This window comes from Neoarthrinium moseri, assembly GCF_022829205.1.
Source record: "Neoarthrinium moseri strain CBS 164.80 chromosome Unknown scaffold37_Wmoseri_CBS_16480, whole genome shotgun sequence".
Taxonomy (NCBI): Eukaryota; Fungi; Ascomycota; class Sordariomycetes; order Amphisphaeriales; family Apiosporaceae; genus Neoarthrinium; species Neoarthrinium moseri.
The window spans coordinates 242,409-263,324 of record NW_026055151.1 but is presented as its reverse complement, the minus strand read 5'-3'; the positions used below and the strand labels follow the sequence as shown (position 1 = coordinate 263,324).

General features: G+C 53.2%; 6 protein-coding genes across 6 annotated transcripts; 2 read left to right on the top strand and 4 right to left on the bottom strand.

The window, feature by feature from the left end:
* Positions 1-1,727: 1,727 nt before the first annotated feature.
* Positions 1,728-2,492, bottom strand: JN550_008704 (uncharacterized protein; the record flags this gene model as incomplete). The annotated part of the gene is made up of 1 exon (XM_049320694.1): positions 1,728-2,492. The coding sequence occupies one exon, from the start codon at positions 2,490-2,492 to the stop codon at positions 1,728-1,730; it is 765 nt and encodes a 254-aa protein (XP_049169362.1).
* Positions 2,493-9,804: 7,312 nt separating this feature from the next.
* Positions 9,805-11,373, top strand: JN550_008703 (uncharacterized protein; the record flags this gene model as incomplete). The annotated part of the gene is made up of 1 exon (XM_049320693.1): positions 9,805-11,373. One exon carries the CDS (start codon positions 9,805-9,807, stop codon positions 11,371-11,373), a length of 1,569 nt encoding a protein of 522 aa, XP_049169361.1.
* Positions 11,374-13,835: 2,462 nt separating this feature from the next.
* On the top strand, positions 13,836-15,044 carry JN550_008702 (uncharacterized protein; the record flags this gene model as incomplete). The annotated part of the gene is made up of 1 exon (XM_049320692.1): positions 13,836-15,044. The coding sequence occupies one exon, from the start codon at positions 13,836-13,838 to the stop codon at positions 15,042-15,044; it is 1,209 nt and encodes a 402-aa protein (XP_049169360.1).
* Positions 15,045-15,440: 396 nt separating this feature from the next.
* Positions 15,441-15,739, bottom strand: JN550_008701 (uncharacterized protein; the record flags this gene model as incomplete). The annotated part of the gene is made up of 2 exons (XM_049320691.1): positions 15,441-15,586; positions 15,664-15,739. The coding sequence occupies 2 exons, from the start codon at positions 15,737-15,739 to the stop codon at positions 15,441-15,443; spliced, it is 222 nt and encodes a 73-aa protein (XP_049169359.1).
* Positions 15,740-16,380: 641 nt separating this feature from the next.
* On the bottom strand, positions 16,381-16,788 carry JN550_008700 (uncharacterized protein; the record flags this gene model as incomplete). The annotated part of the gene is made up of 1 exon (XM_049320690.1): positions 16,381-16,788. One exon carries the CDS (start codon positions 16,786-16,788, stop codon positions 16,381-16,383), a length of 408 nt encoding a protein of 135 aa, XP_049169358.1.
* A 1,933-nt stretch (positions 16,789-18,721) lies between these two features.
* Positions 18,722-19,979, bottom strand: JN550_008699 (uncharacterized protein; the record flags this gene model as incomplete). The annotated part of the gene is made up of 4 exons (XM_049320689.1): positions 18,722-18,897; positions 18,949-19,239; positions 19,289-19,783; positions 19,853-19,979. 4 exons carry the CDS (start codon positions 19,977-19,979, stop codon positions 18,722-18,724), a joined length of 1,089 nt encoding a protein of 362 aa, XP_049169357.1.
* Between the last annotated feature and the right edge of the window lie 937 nt (positions 19,980-20,916).

Genomic DNA, 20,916 nt, shown 5'->3' with positions numbered 1-20,916 from the left:
ATATACTCTGTAGGCCTACAGAGGTGAATGACGACGACGGAACCGTCAACTCGCCGCTATCCTCCGACCTATATGCTGGCTCTACTCGTTTGCATTTAGTTTGTCGAGCAATGTTTTTATTTTGAAGGTGTTTGAAGCGTAATTCGATGTCCTCACCTTCTACGCTTAATTACGTCAATCTGTGTACAACCGAATCAGGAAGGCCTACGAGCTGGTCAGACTAATACGGCGGGCATACGACAATCTCCTGGATCCCTGTCGAAGTTCACGTTCCAAGTAATCCTTCTTCCCAGTCAAAGCCACGTGCACCCGGCAGCAGTAGATGTGAAGGTTTCTGCAAGCTTACAAAGGTACCTAGGTACTTCGTCCGCATTGCGGCTCTATGGTGCTGCTGCGACAAATTTGCGATTACATCTACGCTGCCGGCTCTCAGTAGAGAGAAGGAATCCTCGAAGGCTCACGATGGAATTCACTCGAAGCAGCGAACCCTGGGGCCGCGGAATTCAGCCAGTTGGACCGCAGCCTAACCCATTCCCCCATGCAGATTTCCCGAATGTGGACTACACCAAGGGTATGAGCAGGTCAGGAGAATTCCGGACAGAGCAACAGCATACTTGATGGAACCAAAGAGTGCCCATTCGGTACCTCGTCCCTGGTCTCCCTTACCTCGCCCTAATGTCCCGTCTGCGTTTCTAGCGAGCTGTCCGAAGGGAGCCCACTCGCATGGCTTACAGCACGTTGATTTCGTTGCCAGCGGCCCACGGTGCGCTTGCAAGTTAGCGACGTGGATCGGGTAGGATCAAATTATTGCCATTCTCACGTCCGAGCCAATGCTGCTCCGGCGGCAACGTCTCCTTTGGGGGCTGGCCCCAAGTGCTATCAAAGGTCCTCGTGGCATACGAAGCGTGTCGACAAGTGAGAGTAAAAAAATTCCTACCCGGGCAGCTGACGAGCAGAATGGGGGTCTCCGGGAACCGAGTCGAGGCAAGGGATGATGCATGCAGCACGTAAGCATCTAGAACCGCATTCGTAGTTCTATCTAGACTTACGGGCATCGGCTCAGCCGTGCGGGTGATCCTGCTTACCGACTCGGCCGCTGTAGGACGGAAGCGGCAAGGCGCTGATGCTGCAGTTTTCTATTATTGGAAAGGAATCACCGGCCGCTCGTCTTACAAACAGCACTCCTCCGAAGGAACCTCAGTACCCGCTACCATGACAGGTATCATGTTTGATTTGGCCTCACTGTAGTAATAGCCGACTAGAGAAATGACAAAATTTAGAGCCCCGGCCGTCTCCAGTCGGTGAGTTCAGCTTGCAACTCAAGTGGATTGGAGTCTCCAAGAGAAAACTTGCACCGGTTGCATTCGAAAAGCGTTTTCTTAATTTCTTCAATGCCTTTAGGCGAAACCTTAAAGTGCAGCGATATTTGGCAAAACATGAGTATAGGTGATTGAATTTGGTAATAAAGAATTATAAAGCCAACATTACAAATAAAATGCCAATGCCCCTCCCGGAAATGTGTTGCCTGAGCTGTCAATCTAGTCGAATGATATAACCGTGGTATTCCATACGTATGCAGCCACCCAAATGCAACCATAACATGCCGTGAAAATGCTCTGATGGTATAATGAGACAACCACCAACGCCGATAAAATGCATCAAAATGCCAGTCCAAGTGCCCATGCTGACCTCCGTGTTTGTTGCCGCAAAGAGAAACATGAATGAAATTACTCCTTCTCCGGAAGGACGAAACGAACCCTCTTCTTTGGCTTTGCAGCCGGGATGTCTATCGGCGCTGTCTTCTTCTCCTGGAAGTACGCCTCCAAGTCCTCCGTGCTCAGGCCCCTCTCACTCAGCGTCTCCTTCTCGGGCTCCTCCTCGATTGACCAGACATCGGGGCTCGGCTCCCGCCACGAGTGCCGTCGCTGGAGCGGCACGCTGCGGGATCTGCCCTGGAACGTACGGCGGGGTGGCGCGAACCTCTTGACCGGCCTCCCACGTGGTGAACCAACATGGAAAGCTGTTGGCAGCAGCGTTTCTCCATTCCTCGACTGTGCGGCACCAGGCGTCCTGGGCCGGTCAAAGCTGAAGTCGGGGAGACTGAGCGGGAAAGACTTGCTTGGAGTGAAACGGATGTAATCCTCATCGTCGTCCGAGTCGTCATCGATGATGGCACAGTCATTGGTCTTGTTGTGGGGCTTATACCGCTTCAGACCGTCGAGGGTTGATGGGCTCACGCTACGAACAATTTCCTGGGGATGGCTTGAGTCTTCGATTCCAGCGTCAAAGTCGAAGTCAAACTCGAGGTCCTCGTCCTGAGGCGTGGGAGGCGTGAGGAAGTACCGTAATGGGTCCTGCTCAAGTAGTGGCAGGTCGAGGTCATCATCATCCGTGAGGTTGTCGTCCTCGAGGGTTGGGGTCATCCGGTTCGATGCCGGCGGCCAAGAATCTGGCCGTATGTGGGTGATTGTGCCAACTGGGAATGTAGGCATCTTGTCGAGGGTTGGTGGTGATAGGGGTTAGAGCGGAAGCGACAGTACGGACCCAAGTGGCATCCCGTTCTCTTATCAGTCTCTCGTCTTATTGAACGTGATCCAACGAAGGTCGCCGGGCTTACGCCGGCTCAAGCTCTCGAGACACAGAGGAGAGAGATAACAGAAGATGATGAGTTCTGATGGATATAAGTGATAGGTCGAGAGACACAAGGGTCGGCTCAGCACTAGACAGGAGCGGCAACGCCGCTCTTATATACTACCACTAGGCAGAAGTACTCTTTCCCACTCAGCAGGCCCGGTGAGTTCGTCTCGCGCCCAAGTACGGGATTGTAGGCAGGGAGGCTGCCTTGTGAGTCGACAGCCTGATGAGTGGGTGGTCATGCCGCGCCATCGCCGTCTGGCACATTCCCCTTTGCGGGGCGCCATAATGCACTATAACGGCAGTGAAGGGCCCCAAGCCTGCAGCAGGACGAGATCGATCCGTGACTGCCAGGGTTCCATTTCCATTTCAGGCATCACGCGTCGACCGGGGTGGATGAGTCGCACCCAAAACTTGAAAATGGTGTGTCGATAGATGGGAATTAGCTTGCGGAAGGATGGCAAAGGGCGGGCGCCTTTTCTGGCATACGGGTCTCTACGGGTAGTTGGTTCGCCCAAGCTAAGACATAGAGGCCACCCTCGCATTCGGTGGTTGGGGCATCTGACCTTGTCAAGGCTACCCACCCATATGCTGCCTGCCGAAGCTGCCGTGAACAGGACCGCACTGACTGTTGCATCTGGCGATGCACGAGGCCCGGAGGTAGAGTCATGCTCTATGGCCGATGTTTTAGACGATCGGCGACCGTGCATGCATCGTACCTTGCATATACCTCGCAGCAGGCACAATGCGGACGGGATTGAGAATTCAGCAACGCACCCGTGATGGCCCGGTTAGTAACAAGGATCACGACGAGTGACAGTACCCAAATCGAGGGCTACGCAAGCTGGGGCTATGCTATCAATCATCCGCGACAGCTGCGCTTGATTGGAACAGGATGTGCACTGATTGCGAGTCTCACTTGTCAACTTGCGAGGCGGCCGTCCCCATGCTCGACTAGAAAAGCGCAAGATGGGATAGCGCGGATGGATGTACAGGCTATGCGTAACGCCATTCGTCGGGCGACCTGCTAGGTCTCGGTCAGGGAGCCACCCTGCCGTGAGATCTCGAGACTAGGCAGTGGGGCTATAGATGGCCGACGTCGAAGTTGTGTTCGTCGCAGCTAGGCCGGTTTTTCTAAGAGTGTGGTGGGAATGTAGTCTGGATTTTATCAGATGATAGTTTGTTCGCGGAACCGAGCATATCGCTGTTTCCAAGTTTTGCCTGCCATTGTGTCCGCCATTGTGTCCGCACCTCGTAATCATGATGGAAGTCTGGAATGCCTGGGGCGGTACAAACCCAGGTGGCGATTGAGCAACGCCGGTTTCGTTTCCTTCCTCAGGCCCACGGGGCTTTCACCGCGTTGACTCAGAATGTCAACCCAAGCCTCTGTATTTGGGATGCGATGTTTTTTTTTTTCTAAGCCCATCTCACCGTCTCTACGGTGCATCCGCTTCAACGCTACGTATCCGCCAGTATGGGTCAAACTAAGCAGGCCAAGCCCAGAACGTGAGGCCAGTTCGCAGGGTTTGACAGTAGGCTCGAGCTTTGCGGCCCGATCAAGGGCCATCCCTAGACCAACCAAGCCCATAGACCAGCTTCAAGCACGGGCCGGAAACTGGAAGACTATGATGAAAAAACGCGATCTGGGGTAAATCTGTAGACCGCTGTTCCGGCCTTGCGGCGATCTACGCATATACGTCCGATCTGATGAAAACCCAATCAAGGTTTTTCTTCGTTCGAGAAGGTTTAGATGTCCCATCGAAAGCTGACAGCTTCGAAATAACGCGTGAGCGCCTAATCATTGGAAATTATAATTAGCCGCGTTAAACGAGGAGGTACTTGGATGGCAATCAAGCACGTGGAAATGAGTGAAGAAAGAACTGCCATGGCGGAGCGGTGCATGTGAGTTTTCTATGCAAGCTGAGCAGATCGAGTAATCTCGCTTTCATCGTTCTCTACCAAAATTTGCCTTTCCTGTATAGGTTTGCTCAACCAAGTCTTGACCCGGCTCTGTGGGTCTTGCTGCTATGGGTTCACTCAGCTGACGCTGACCTGCCAGGCTGCCCAACTTGGATACACGGGCTGGTGAACTTGCGTGTACGGGTAACACCGACACCGGTACGGAAACCTAACATGTTGTGGACACGATATGTAAAATGCTGCCCGCACGTCATGTGTTCCTACCTCCATATAAACACCGGTAGGAGACTGGCATATCGCTTGGGCTGAAGCTTAAAAATTAAGAGTTGATCCGTTGCATCGGCGCACAGATCGCAAGATCTGGCGTCCAGCTTGTAGGGCTGAGTTGGTGGAGTCACGTGGCATCCCTGTCACCGCTCCGTGTCTTACCCTAGCTCTACCTGACTTCTAAACCACAAGCTTGCAAGTGGTAGGTATCGTGTGCAGTATTGCTTCTTTCTCTTCGGGGGTTCATTCACTGATGTCATTGCCCTGGGTAGTGTCCGTGAAAAGTACTTCGCTGAGCCAACTGAGAGTTCCCCCCTTCATTGAACCGCTGCAGGTCCCCTCCAGCCTAGCTTTATGCATCGTGGAAAGACAATTCCTCGCAGTCACATGTTTACCAAGGCCACGAACTAAAAGAGATGATGTCAGAAGTATTGTGCGATACCAGACCCAGAGGATTGTTTTGAAGTAATCGGAAATCTGATCACGTATCCCTTAGGTGGCCTATGCCTTCCTCAACCTGGTTTGTAAGTCGTCCACGATCCATCGCCTTTTCTGAAAATGTCACCATTATTGGGAATAATCTGTAGTTTCAAAAAAACTGTTGGCCGCTGTTGAAGCCTCATTCCTATATATGCGACTTCGAGGTCTTCCTGCACCATGCTATGATATGGACAGTCTGTCTCTCAATCCAGTCTCTGTGGCGTTACTTCGATTATTCACCAGTTCCGAGCCCCCCGAAGCTGATTTAATTTTCGGTACCCTTGGCCAGCACTTCATCATCCGTCCTTCGTCTTGAAATGACCAGAAAACCATGAGTGTTCAAAACCCCTGGCCGGGGGACAATGGCATGCTAGATTGCCCTGGGCCTATATGCAGCACATCATGTTAACACGGGTCACGTGGAGTTAGATGCTGAGGTGTCATTCTGCGCGTTAGCCGTCACATCTCCAAGCACTTAGAACAGGGTTGCCCGGCAGTCTAGAGGACTGGTTGATGCCTCATGGCAGTACCACCGATCGCCCATTTGATAACGAAGGCAACAATGAACGAGGCGTGCTGCTTGCCATTTGGCGGTAGTGGAGGGACACAGAGATAGTACACATGCAATGTTTGCATATGTGCTTCTCATACACCGTCATTACAGCCACCCTTCTTCTGAGGCTCCTTCTACTACCGCGGCGTTCTGATCGCGCATGTCCGGGAACAAGTGGCTAACATTTGAATGAGTTATGTTTGCAGGACTTTTGGTGGGCTCGTGGCCATGGCAATGATGTCCCCTTCCGTCTTTGACGGACGAAAGCTGACGGAGTGAAGAAGGGAGAACACGGCGTTCAGAAACGTCCGCTCCTTCCAGTGACTTCCACTGCAAAAAGTCTACGGCCTTGCCGGCCTGTGTGTCTTGGAAGAAACAAGATCACATGTATCACCGGGAAGTACTCTGATTCTGTATGCTGTCTGATTCGTCTTGGTTATTATAGATAGCAGTTTATCTTGCGCTTATTAAGGTTCCGACAGTGCAATGTGCCGTCCTGGGTCCATTGGCAGCACTACAGCTCTAATCAGGCAGCAGATCAGTAACGGTCTTGTCTAGAATTGGCCGTGTCTCGGAGCCAATCTGTCGTTCGGGTTGCACAGCAGCAAGTCTATCTTAGTACTGGCGGCTTTGAGTTGGAGTGGGGTCCCTTGGCAAATGGATCCCGCGCAACTGCGTCGAGGACAGAAATTTGCCTCCAGCGCTCAACACCATCACGGACGGCTCACCGCTCTTTTCAAGCCGGGAGCGCTTCACTTGAGGTGTTATTGACAATCTTTTCCATGCACACAGTATCGCGGTCTCTTGCGTATTGCAAATGAAGACATCCATTCCACTACGGATACATTATGGATACCAGAGCAATACTTGAGTTTGGGATGAACACTAGACTCATCCACTGATAGATCTGCGCATTTCTTGCATTGATTGCTCGCGTTCAGCCTCACTTTTTAGCAACCCCCAGGAAAGGGCCTTATTGAATCATCTCAGACCCACTTTCTGATGGTTCAGCAACACACTGACGATCTTTGCAAGCGAACACGAACATAGTTTGGACGGCGCCCCGGAATGACAGTGATTGTCACCTGGTCTTGTCTCTTTCCGGATACTTGCAGCTTGCGTCAATGCTTTATATGCGGCCTCGTCTGTCATAGTGGGTTTCTTACCGCGACACCTTAGGCTGTCAGCGGCCTTGGGGATGTCGTTATCAATGGTTAGAGGCTGTGATCCCGGGAAAGTGAATGCGGATGCCATAAATCGTAGTTTAGTGAGGAGCCAGTCCTCGATAGGTGCGATCTTGGTGGCTGCACGACTGACACAATTTGACATGCAGACTGGGGAAGCGCCGAGTTTCGTCCTCGGCTCATCCACACCAACCGTTCCGCAATTGCTACAAACACTTCAGACCCATTTGTGTGTGTCGAATTGACAGAGAGGGTTTAGTTAAAAGGGAGAGGGTAGTCCTTCGAATGAGAAATTGCTGTTAAGCGGGTGCCTTCTGTGGCAGGTTCGCGAGTTGGCGGCCCGCGAATGGCCAGCTCTAATAATAGGCACCGGCCATAGTTCGCGGAGATAGCTTTCGCTGCGTGGCTAGGGTTGAGAGTCTGAATGATGAGTTCTCAAGTGCTGCCGTTCGCAGCGAGGCAATAATTTCTACCATGATCCAGACCACGTCGATGACGCAGGCGGTGAAATGCCGTTTTCCTGGACATTGCAGTTGCACACAGGTTGTGCACGGGTTGTGTATTGTTCTCTGGGTATACTCGCCCATGGGGTAGCTGAGTTGTGAAATGGTTCGGCCTGGGCTTGGGAGAAACCTTCCCTATGGAGGCGCGATGACTCTTTTGACTCTGGAGTATACTGCTAGTGGCCCGCGCTTGGCGTTCATCCACGCCCGACCCTATGGTAGAAGCTTGAGGCTTCGGCTTATGCATGAAAGCTGCAAGCCGGGGTTGAGACCCAATTAGACCTTGACTTAAGGCTTGGAGAAGTGGGAATTGCACAGAACGGGTAACTAAGTTGTGTGTTGGCATGGTCTCTGCCTACCACGGGCCATAGGTGCTGGCAAATGGGATTCCAAGGCTGCCTTCGAATGCCCGCACGAAGTCATCATCGTTCACTTCCATCATCGAGAAAATCCCGGATGGCCCCCCCTTGGTGCAAGAAAGAGTTTTCCCCTTGAGCCGAGTCTCGACTTTCTCCAAGTTTGCGAACCGCCGGACTGGGAGATATTGTCTTTTCTTGTGCGGTCACAACCTCGGCCGTGTTCCTCTGGAGAGGCGGTCCTCACTCTTGCACCCGTCCATTAAGAGCGCCGAGCAGCATTGCTACCCAAAGCTCAGGTTCGGGCATAAACTCCAGCCTCTGCATGCAGAGTCCCTTAGGGAACTGCGTGTCTTTTTCGCCTCTCGATTTTTTTTCTTCTTCGCGCCGGCGCCCACATTTCTGCTGCTCAGACCTGCGCCCGCCGGCCACTTAGATCTGGCTGCCTACAGCCTGAAGTCAAGCCCACGGCGTGCGGGCGTGCCTGACGAACAGAGTTCAGCCAGCTCAACGGAAACACAGCGCAGAACCTCTTCTTTACCTCAGCACTAGCCAACGCTGCTTCCATTGTCTCTAATTGCGACGGGGTCACTCTGCCAACTGTCGGCATATACGCTGAGAGACAACACACGGGTACGTCGCTTATTGGGCCTCAGGTTGCTGGGCCTGGTTCACCGGTCGCCCGCCAGCTTACGACGAGGCATCAACCAGCAAGAACCCAAGTTAGGTGCCGTGCTCTATATTGCGGCGACCTCGAACAAACCACAGCAGCCGACGAGAAGAGCATTCCTGGGAGACAGAAGCTCGCAACTTGTGGGCAATTTCGGGGCAGCGATCCACCTTGGGTATCTACCGTTCCTCGCTAGAAACCCCTACCCGGCAACCCGTCCTGACTGGCGTCGCCCCCAGTCCCCCAGTGCCCGTCAACCCCGTCCTCGTCGCCAATCGACGTTCCGTGGCACCCCAAAGGTGGTGGGCACCAAGCCGGAAAGGGTCGATCAGCACTTGGGCAAGGATCACCCCAGATCCAGTATCGATAAAAAACGGTTTCCATTTGGCCCCGTAGAACAGAACGACAGCGCCGGACCCCTGCCCCCCAGTCTGGCAGTGAAGCAACCAACCAGCATTCTCCGCCTTTGACATTCGGTCAGAGGGCGAGGGCGAATTGGCCCAATCCCCAGGGTGAGTTACGTGCCCAGGTACAGACTTGTACCCTTCTGCCACACGCTCGCACGCTGTATCCCGCCCTCACCCTTCTGCTTCGGTGCTGTACATCGTACCTGTAGTTGTCACGGCACTCCTACGCAGTACCATAGCACTGACTGACCTTTCCATCCAGCTTCCACCGTCTGGGACTCGGAGCTACCTGGCAACGCAGCCCGCTGTCGCAGCGCAGCGCAACGCAACGCAAAGCAACGGCACACCACATTATTCTCTTTCCTTACGGGTTTCCTGACGGATCGCCCACCCCCCCCAGAAAAATAAAACTTGCCAAACCGTCGCATCCAACCTTTTTGGTTGCCTCATAGCCCAAGCAACGTCTGGACTCCCCCCAGCCAGACTTTCCGCAAACTCACGACAACATCGGACCACTCTAATAGGGGCCCCTTCGCACGTCCACTATTGTCGGGTTTCCCCCACTGCCAGTTTCCACCCAACGCATTTTGCTCCCAGCTTGTGGGCATCGCCTGGCCGCCGAAAGACCAGGGAGAGCAACCCGAGACCCGATCATCCCGCACACAGGCAACGTCTTTGCCATTTACACGGATAGGCGAAAATATCTCTCGTTCCCTCAAGGCCAAAGGGAGAATCGCTCTATCGTTTCAACATTTACGAGGCCCTTACAACACCGCTGGTTCGACGCAGATGCACTCGCCGTTGTGAGTTGCTGATTATCCGCCGTGACCATGGCCGGCCGCAGCGCCAGCAGAGCACCACCTGCGATGGTCGAGGACGTGGACGAGGACGGCAATGTCATTGATGGCTCTTACCAATACGCGAGGTCGAATGTTGCCAGTCCCGTCAAGACGCAAATGAATACCGGCAGGAAGAAGTCGTCATCCAGGCGAACGACTTCGGTTTCGCCGCCCTACAGCGAATCGGACTCTACGGAGCTACCATCGACATCCAGGAGCAAGACCAAAGAGAAGAGATCGTCGATGAAGAGCAGCAAGGGCAAGGACCCGGTGGTAGATAAGCGTCCTGTGGTCCGAAGCTCCAAGACCACACCTGCTCGCACTCGTGAGCCTGATGAGGCCTCTTATTACGGTGTCCCACACAAGACCATCGCTACCTCACGCCCACGAGCACAGACAGCCAGGCCTCATAGCTACTATGGCCAACCGCGTCCTCCAGTGGCGCCGTCGGCATTCTACCATCCAGGACCGCCAGGACTTAATCCTACTTCATACCCGCCTCCACAATGGGGCGGACCATCACCTCTAGGCTCGTCGCCCTTGAGCACGTCACCGTTGGGACACCCTTCCGACTACTTCAGCAAGCCTCCAGATAGCCTAGCTCAAAGGTTCCGACCACGATCCGCCATGGGGTTCCACCAAGGCTCGTACGGCCCTGAGGAATATGAGGCACCTCCCCAAGACAACCATCTCGTGAGACGTCCGTCACTCACGACGAGGTCTACCAAAGAGCAGGAAGATCGGAGGCGTATGCCGCCACCATCGTTGGCCAGACCCCAAACTGCGGGGCCTGCCCGTCAGCTCTTCAAGCCACCACCGCCGTCGCAGCCGAGGAAGGCAGTATTGTTCAATGAACATGATTTAGAGGATGAGTCGGACCATGATGGTGGACATCGTCGTACCTCGATTGATTTCACCAAGTTGTCACTCCGGCCGCGGCGTCAAAGCATGAGCCCAGAGTACTACGAGGAGGCATATACCTCTTTGCAGCCCGCGTCCAGCAAAACCAAACGTGAAAGCCGACGTTCCGCAAGCTATGCTTTTGAGGACAAAGCGAAGCTGGCGGCACAGTATCAGGACCAAGTAAGCGGGGCGTCGAGGTCCAATCTGACGGCCGAGAATCTGCGCCAGGTCAAGAACGGGGGCAGCAGCCACTCAACTCGGAGCAGTGCAAGCCGTGACGCAAGCAGCTACCGCCAATCTGCTACAACGAGAACCACGAGATCTGGAAGTGGTGACGATGATATCACCATCAAGGTCCCCGACGGCGCCGTCGTTGAGGTTGGCAATGCCACGGTCAAGTGCTTCAACGGTGGAGAGATCAATATTGGCCGTAGCGGAGGCGGCAGCGATAGAGGCACCGTGTACGACGACGACCTCAAGAGCCGGGCTACTAGGACCGATAGGCCATCTAATCGACACCGCGCAAGTTCTCTACGTCGGGCGCTACCTGCTCCACCCCGCTACGCACCGCCTCATTCTTACTATCCAGACCCGACACCCTACCGTTCGGTATACCCTCAATACCCCGGCACAGGCGCGTACGGCGATTACATTTGATCCGAAGCCTTACAGCAGCGAAGTTTGGCCATTCTCTCGGCCCTTGGCGGCCAATTTCGTGTTAAGAGCTGCACGTATAGGGCAAAACGATGTGGTGCATATGTTTTTTTTTCTCTTCTTTTTCCTTGTTCTTTTTCTCAACCTCTTCGGTTCGATTTGGTTGTAGATATCCCGCGAATTCCTCGGGGGGCGACTTCTTCTCTACCTATTCCTCTATACCCAAGTCGGAGTCTCTGAGTGAATTTGGACTGCATACACAAGGCGCGGAAAGTTCATCTCTCGAAAGGAACTCCCAAAGGATGAGGGAAATGGGTCGCCGCTAATGTTGATCTGTTCGATTTGGGATATCTCACATTTGGATTTTTTTTTTTTTTTTGTTCTTTCTTTCTTCTCTTGTATATGAGGCACGACTGATGAGACGATTGAAACATGGATACGGGATCATTTGGGGCTTGGGCCAGTCAGTTGGCATAGCGATCTGCTCACTAATATCTTCGAACCGAGATCCTTCCGGAAGGACTCTGTTGTTTTTGTCGCTGTTTTCTTTATACAGATATGGCCGTGCCATGCTGTTGCGATACCCTGTGCTCTGCAGCCGAGTTACTCGCATTTGCATGGCGTACAGATTGATCGATAGACTTGCAGGGCATTGAAGTTCACACTTCTGTTGGCTAGGATGTTCTGCTACTAGGAGACTTGCCATCACATTTGGTTGGGGATCTGTTCTTAATTTGGACGACGGATCCTGAGGTTGGAAGTCTGTCGTGCTGGGATTCCACCACTTCCCACCTCCTCTCAAAGAGGGAAGCGGCGGGTGCAGTCCCACGGCGGACAAAAAGGCGGAATTGGGCCAATTTCTTCGCGTCGGCCCTGCTTGGACCGAGTTTCACAGCGCGAGGCAGGCGTGAAGGAGAATTCTTAATTCTCCATGTTATGAGAAGCACGACCTTCTGGGGATGGCATTTCTCTTGGAACACACAAGTCATGCTCCGTATAGATTACACGATGGCTAGGGAATAGTCTCTCTTCAATCACAAGACGGGTGGCGAGTAGCCTACTCTGCGGAGTGGCGCCGCTTCTGTTTGTTAGACGGACAATGATGCATCCCCGTCCACAATGTGCTCTCTCCTGTGCCACCAGCGCCGCGCGTCTAGATGCTGCCATGATGCCCGTGTCCACGGCCGCCTCGCCACATGGCGGAAGACGGCCCCTGGAAGCCTTCTGCCGATGGCAATCTAACTGCTTGGAATGTAATACTGGGGTCTCCCATGACGGAGGAACCCCTGAGCCCGTTTACCGTGTGACTCTGTGATGACCGAGCCATCATGCACCGTGAGGTTCGAGGCAACGAAGGACTCGCGAGTCCTCCAGGACCCCGTGCACCCTTTTGCCAGTGGTAATTGCTATGCTATGCCATGTTATGCTAAGTCAATTATCCGAACGCTATTGACACAGCCATGAAACGGCGCTGGGCATGGCCCCTCAACTCAGCAAATATTCGAGCTTGCTGATCTCGCCTATGTAGGGCTTGCCAGCGATGATTAGCTGCGTGCTGCGTTCATCTAGGTAAAGGGATGCATCCCCCGGGGAAAGGCCCCAGCCTGCCGGCCAGCATAATGCCCCAAAGCGGCTAGCGATACCGTTCGTGTTTGGGACGGACGATGCGACTCCCTGTCCACACGGAACGACCGAATAAACGGTCCAAGGTGCTCGTTCATTACGGATCGACGGTGCATGGGGGTTGGGAAGGGGGAGCTTTACGTTCGCGTCTCTTGATGTCCTGTGATGGACCTGGTGTGCATAAGTCGCTGTAGGAATGGAAGATTTGGAAAGGGCCAGTACTTTCGTATTGGTGGCCTTGACGCCAAACGCGCAAGTACCGGACTCTTTGGCAGCTCAGCAATTCTTGGTGGAGGTCCAGGCCCCTTGTCGCGCGCGTCGCCGTGTCCTCCCGCAGTTGGCAGGCAGTGAGCCCCCTGTAAATGCAGTTGCCTGGCAACGCTAGGGAATGTTTACCAATGACGTTACACCCCACACCACACCCAGACTCCCAACCTCCGTGGATGTCGCCAGCGCCAGCCTCCCGCATTTGCTGCAGGGCATATCGATCGCCATAGGAAACCACTAGACAACCGCATGCAGAGCCGCGAGTCCTGCATCGCTCACCTGCACACACCTCAGCACTCACCACATCCTCGCCCACCCACTAAACACCAAAACCGCCCACGGGATATCGCGCCCGCCGGATTCCAGATAACTGCATCATCGGCTAACAACCACTTACACACATCGCATCTGCCACTGATACCAGCACCCCCCTTTCGTCGACTAGGCTGGTCTTTCCCAGCAAAGAACCAGCCGAGAAACGACGTCTCCATACCAGACACCGCCATCGAACTCATTGCCTTCTCCTCCCCGGACTCTTCTGTTGCTGCTGAGGGCCACATTCCCGACACCACAAGATGGCGCCTCTGCTGCCAACCCTCGCAGCGAGCGCTCGCACGCTGTTCTCCCGCGCCATACATTCCTCGGTCGACCTCAGCCAACGCTCAGCAGAAGCCGAGTCGTCCATCGGCCACCTGGGTCCGCTGGCAGCGCGCTCAATCCTCCTCGCCCGCGACGGCGTGTCTGGCAGTCCCACGACGGAATCGGACCCGTCACGTGGAGTCATCGACCCTCACCAGATCAATAACAACGCCTTGTTCGCGCTCTTTGGCTTGATCGGTGTCGTCTTCGTGGCCGTCGGCATCTGGTTCTTCTTCTGGGCCAAGAACGGCGGCTTCTACTTCCAAGAGAACGATTGGGATGACTACAAGACGACGGTGCTTCGCCGCAGAGGTCCCAATGGCACCCTCCTGTCCAACGCGACCAAGAGCACCGACCTCGGCGGCGGCAGCATCTACAAGGACTACGATGACGGCGCCACCGAGTACACTGGTGGTCTGACCACCACCCACCTGAGCGGCGACACATCAAGCACCCTGTCGGGCATCACGGCCGGCCCTTCGGACATTGGCGCACGTGAGAAGAGAAAGGCCAAGAAGGAGAAGCGCGACCGCGAGCGTGAGAAGAAGAAGGACAGGAAGGCCCGCAAGGGCCACAAGGATGAGCACGGTCAGCTGGTCGACGAGATGGCCGAGCTTGATGCCAAGGATGCCATGAGACAGTACCGCCACGAGCGCCCGGCCCGTGTTGGCGGCCTCAACAAGGAGTCTGAAGGGAGCACCTGGGATGGGTCAACAAACCCGAGCGACTCGACCGCCGGCAGCGACCTGCTGAGCAACCGCCAGAGCACCCCGACCTCGACCCCGACCAAGGAGAAGAAGGGCGGCATCCGCAAAGTGTACAGCGTGGCCGACCGCAACGCCGCCAAGGAACAGGAACGCATCCGGGCCGAGGCCAAGCGCCTGCAGGATAAGGGCCGCGCCGCCAGCCGCCGCGACTTCAGCTTCAGACAAGGAGACTCCATCGTCGAAGAAGGCGTGGGCAGGAGTGAGGTGTCGGGTAGCAGCTACTGGACCGAGGGCAGCGGTAGCGATCTGGGGACCAAGGCCTACCGCCACGTCATCCCGGGCCTGTCCTCCACTGGGGAGGGTGGTACCGATATCGTCGACTATGCAGAGGAGAGGAGAAAGAAGCGTGGTGCCGCCGGGTACCGGAGAGAACGTTAAGGGGAGCTCGTCCCTAGTTGCACTGGGCACGCGAGAGAGTGCGCTTCCATCACAACGTGGAGCTAGTCCGCTGGGTCTTGCCCAGCATATTGAGGAATGAAGCACATGGTCTGTATAGAGCTTTACACGAGGAATGACGTTAGGTACGCAGTTGTCAGCATCGCACCACATGGCGAAGGAACGGATTGGGAATTCAGGCGTTTTCATGTCTTTTTGTTTGAGGGTCAAGCAGTAGTAATGCCAAAATTGCCTGTATGTAGAGTACGCATGATTGATCAAAGCATTCATCCCATCTTAGAGAGAAAAAAAGAATGTGACCTGTATGGAACCGCGATTACCAAACGTGCCCGAGTCCTCCACCGTTGCCATACCCCGTCGTTTTCCGTGGGCCTCCCTTCACAGCCCACCCGGTTCCTTGGTCCTGTCCGTCCCGCTCGGCCCGCCCTTCGCCGTGTACAACGACGCCTCGGTCTCGCCCTTGGCGAGTTTGGAGATGGCGGCCCCTAGCTTGGGGTTGGTGCCTGTCGACTCGCCGGGAGCCGCTGGACGGTGGGTGTCGCTGGTTAGCCGCAACTTCATGACGGGACAGCAGAAGATGGATAAGAGGACTAGGACTCACGATTTGCTGCCTGCCGGGTCTTCTCGATCCCGGCTTGAAACTTCTGCTTTGCTTGTTCGGTTCCGGAGGGCGGCATTTTGGGGGGATTCACGGAAATGATACTCGGGGTTTGGGGATCTCGAATAGGGAGGTTGTGTTGTTTTATAATATTGCGTTGGTGATTGGTTTGTCAGTCAATGGTAACCTGGGCGCTCAACATTATATCGAGTTTGTATGTCTCGTAAGTTATATATTCGGCAGCCATGAGAGCGGATGGTTAGAAGTTCTCTCGCTTGTGGTCAGTCAATTGCTGCTGCATGACGTCGAATGAGTGATGCAACACGTCATGGGCGCGAGCCGTCGAACTGAACCCAATAGCTGGCAACAGAGTTTCGCGACCAGTTGGACGCATTAAATAGCTAATTCAAAGAACCATTAGAATGACTTACATTAAAGGGACTTGAGGAATTGAAAACCTACGACGCCCGGAGTTGCTGGTGGTCACCCACTGAACTACTCATATGGTGCTTTAAGGTTGGTTAACAGTATTGTCCCGCCAATTGCACTAGTTTCACGTCTCACTGCGACCCTTCACAATTCTAAAACGAAAGCTACCGTGGCATTCATATATAATTGATCTAGGCTCCGTCACGCGTACATGCATTGTCACCCGACCTGCTCTTGATGACAGACCCTCGGAAACGTTCATGCAGCAAATATTCCTCCATCTGCTCGCCCCTATTTGGTTGTAACGACAGTCTCCCCAACCACGACGGCCGTCATTTTAGAGCTGTCCAGGAACATTGCCTCATCCGCCTGGATCCGCGCCAGATTCTCAGGCTTTTGGTAAATGTCATAGAAGGTCTGAAACGCAGTGGCATCGGAAAAAGTCAGCTCTGCGACCGCGTCGTACTCGAAGTCGGCCTGGTTGCCATTGAGGACGGTGGCAGGGTAGCCGGCATGGCGCTCCGTCCCCTCGGCCTTGGCCTCCGTGCGGTGGATGTAGCGGCGAGTGTGGGACAGTGGGAAGTGCTCGCCGGCAATGTCCTTGGCGAGAGCGATATGGGTGCCTTCATAATGTGCCCGGAACTGTTCCGGTGTGATGCCGGGCTTGCGAAAAGCAAAGATGAGGACGCTGTAAGTCATGTTTTTCAGGAGTGCGCGTTGACTCTTTGAGATATGGTGAAGAGTCTTATGTTTTCAGGTGTTCTGCGAAGAATGATGTACGGTGTGAAGCAGTATTTGAGCAATCGGACTTCATGCTTAGAAAGTAGCGCGGGAGTGGAGGGCCTACTTGATGGCTACCTAGACAGGGAGACAGGTTTGTCACAAGCACACCTCAGCGAGCCATGTAGGTAGACCGGGTCACAACGAGGTTGTAGTGGTCAGAATCAGAGTTGCACGTTAGTCCTCTAGGACCGGGCCGCACATATACATGTACGTTGGTTCTCTTTGGGCGACGCGCAGTATTTAAGAAGACAGTAGATTGGTTTCGAGTGCCCGACGACGTTGGCACTTGATGCAAGGGCAGTGAGTGTACCCAGCCATTGGGAGCAAAAGGGTTTGCGCAATGATACCGCAATGCTCACACAATATGCATGCGCGGGTGAGGACGTTTGAAAGTAAACGTTACAAGCCTATTAAACGGTAGGACGATCGATATACATGTGTGCATGCTTCAACTGCGTCGCTCGCCTAGTCGATGCGTTGGGTCGGGTTGTGGTGATGTGGCTAGGGCCCGAAGACAGACTTTATAATGTGTACTAAAGTTCGAGCTGTGATTGCGATGTCAGATATGTGAGATAGAATCACAGTGGGTCACCAAAAGCCCAGAACTACTTCGAATGGTTGCAAAAGATCACGCCTACTCAGGTAAAGGCTCTGCAAGACGGCGACAATCCTGTCATTCGATATAATGAGGGATACTATGAGATATCATAAGAAAGCTTAGCCTAGAACTAAGGAATATAGCATCAACTTCCACTGTTGTTAGTCGTAATTCGTCATGGCCGATAAGCCGACCTCGATCATAGCATCGTTAGTTGACCCAGAAATCGGGAGACTTGCACGTAAGAGAACCTCCGTATCATTCTGCCTTTGTCCCTGAGAACCAAATAAAAGCGACAAAAACTCCGAGAAAGTATATTCTCCCTTTCGTAAATTTCCGTCGAAGCCTGACTATTCCACTATTAGCCGTTTTCCTCAATCATAATTCAACATTGTGACATATGGTCACTTAGTTGTGTGGTCAAGGACCCGCAGAGTCCCTTCCAAGTAACGTATTCATGTGCGATAGCGATGCGGCTTCAGATGCTGCAATCTGCCTCGGTGTGGAAGAACGTTTTCGAAAAGACAGTGGTCTTTCGACCATGCTTCCGTGCTCTCCTCGTGGGACCAAATCGTGATACCGACGACTCGTCTCACTGGTATCGGTGTCTCCATCTCTCCTCCCAACAATAGTTAACGGCGTCTTGAACGACCTTGGTATCATGTTTGGAGATCCTGCCGATGATGAAGACTGGGAAATTGTGCTCAACTGAGACCAACTTTGAGTAGTTTACCCGGGATGTTTTGGACAGAGTTTCTATATTACCGTGACCTTGGGGAATCAACATCACTGGCCGAAACCCAAGTTGTGGTTCCCGTTCGATCAATTGAGGGGTTCTGCCTTGACTGCATATGATGCCATGTTTCTCTGGCTTCACGCCGGGCTTTGTACAGGCTCGGTTTACATACGTCAAGATGGGCCTTAATCTATGTCAGTGACATTCTCCGTGAAGTGTATTTCTATCCTTACACGCATTGGCTATGGCCCTTCTCTGTCGCAACGACGATGAACCTGCGGATGGTCGTATAGAAGTCCCCATACCTAGTCACACTAGTCACAGTTGTGGGATCTTCATCAAGCTCAGGTGTTGCTCTGGCGCCCCCGAGAGGTTCCGCCCACATCATCTTGAAAACCTTGCGTTTGAGGAATCAGCCGTCATCTGGTACTTTTGTGTGTTTTTGTCAGACGGAGAAACCTACGGTGCCCTCTTGGAATCGCCTTGTATGCTCAATTCTATAACCTTCAAACTGATTAGGATCCGGGAACAATTAGCAATGAAGAGCCTTCCTCACGAGGGTCTTTCGCTTTAGGCTTTTCAGTTATGCTAGGGATCACATAACCAGTTGCCAAAGACGTTTCTTCTGGATATGGAAGCTGAGTTGACACTTGAGGTTGTTGAATCGGAAAGTTTGCAGACGATGCATGGCCTGTGATACTATTAGGATAATTGGTGAACATAACACAAAATTGTCTTTTACCTGTTGCAGGGAGATTGGCATAGCCTTCATATGGTGGGTATTGCGCCGTTGACGGCTCACCTTGCCGATCCCCATAATATGCTGCCAGACTCTCTAGCCTTGCCTGCTGGAATTCGTCTTCATCATACCCGCTAGTTTGATCGATGCCTCCTGTCATCTGTGTCGACTTGTTTAGTAATGGACCCTGGCTGGCTGCCGTGTCGATGATACTTGCAATTTGTCCCGCATTTCCCCAGTGGTCATCGCCTGAATTTGGGTGGCTCCCATCATCGCCATAATCAACTGGTGGAGCTGAATAGCGTCAGCACCCGTAGAAGAATACAACTGTAGACTACCCTACCGCTTGTGTTGTAGCCTGTAGCAACACCAGATCCTTCTGCATAATAATCTTCGGGGTTTTGAAACGTGGGGTCATCATTCACTACTTCTTTCCCTTTTCCCTTCCCTTTTCCTCTCTCCTTCCTCGAGTGACGACTCTGCTTTAGTGCATCCCGTTTGTCGAGGCTTTCTGAGTACGCATCTACGCCGTAGATAGTATCGCGCTCTTCTGATTCCTCACATTTATCATCTGCGACATCCGAGCCCGGACACTGCGAGACCTGATGGCTTCCGTGGTCGTCAGCCCCATCCCATTCCGCACCGTAACTTTGTGGAGTAACTTCGGAATGTTGACTATAATCGGGATAATTGATGGAATTATAATGCGTAGAAGAAGTGTACTCGTCGTTTTGGTTAGATATATTGGGAGCGGCGGGGCTTCCGTATTCTTGATTGTCTTTAATACGTAGCGTGCTCAGGTCTGGCAGCTCTACATATGCTCTAGGGGTGGCAGTGTCTGGGTAGAGTTAGCAAATCTAGATATGACAGCCGCTACATCTTCGGTCAAGAATATCCTAGTCCGCACCGTAATTCTCGTAGTCTCCTTCAACTTGATACGCAGTTCTATACGCTTGATGCTCCTCGTCAGGATCCCGCCGTTGTCCCCGGTGAGATGACTTGGAATGTTTAGCCTTGGAGTGGCGCGAGGGCATAGTGACATGATAGTGGAGGCTGGGCCCTCATTGGCATTACCGCAGCATACAGTCGAGCGTCCCTGGTTGTGACGACTCCGCCAGTAGCTGGAAGCAGACTCACCTCCCGTCGGGTTCTCGGCTTTTTCAAATGAAAGCCATCGAGTGCGGCTCTGCTGACTTTGGTACCCCGAGTTTCTTTCCCGGGTCTATAGTACCTGTATATGGCCCAGAGAAGAAAACACATCATGCCGTGGCGCATGCATACTCTGTGAAAGTCGACTACGACGGAATGCTTGCAAAAACTCACTAATCATTGGCCCCGAGACTAGAATTCATGCCTCGTGACATTTTGACTGTATGTTTCATTGGCTCGATCTCCTGCGGCAAAAGAGACTATGCATTCTTTAGAGAGCAATGGCTTCCTGGAAGAAGAACCGGGTATTGATAGGAACGACTGCGCCAGGGATGACGCTGGAGTATGTCGCACAGGATGGAAAGCTGCCAATCATAGCATGACTTTGGCTTATAGGGGTCAAATAGCATCTTGTCTCAATTTTTTGAATCGATAAATGCAGGAATGCATGAGATATCTATCTAAGCCAAGAGAAGATACAACAACTATGGACAAGAAAGGATATCGTAATGTACGAAATGGACGGGGGCGGGAACATTTACCAAGTTCAGTGAAGACCAACACACATGGAATTCTACACTCGGGGGCATCATCCGGAGGCTTATGGAAATAATGCTGAATTCGAAAGCAGATCATTGAAAGACGTTGTCGCATATCTGCATGGGATTTTAGTTGTTTGGGACCAACCACAGCGTAGCAGCCATGCGTGTTTCATTGCAATCCAGCCCCCCAAAACTTCCCAGATACCCCGCGACCATTTGCCACGGTCGGGTGAGTAGTGAATGAGGCTCTGCGACATTGTACCCATTGACAGAGGTACAT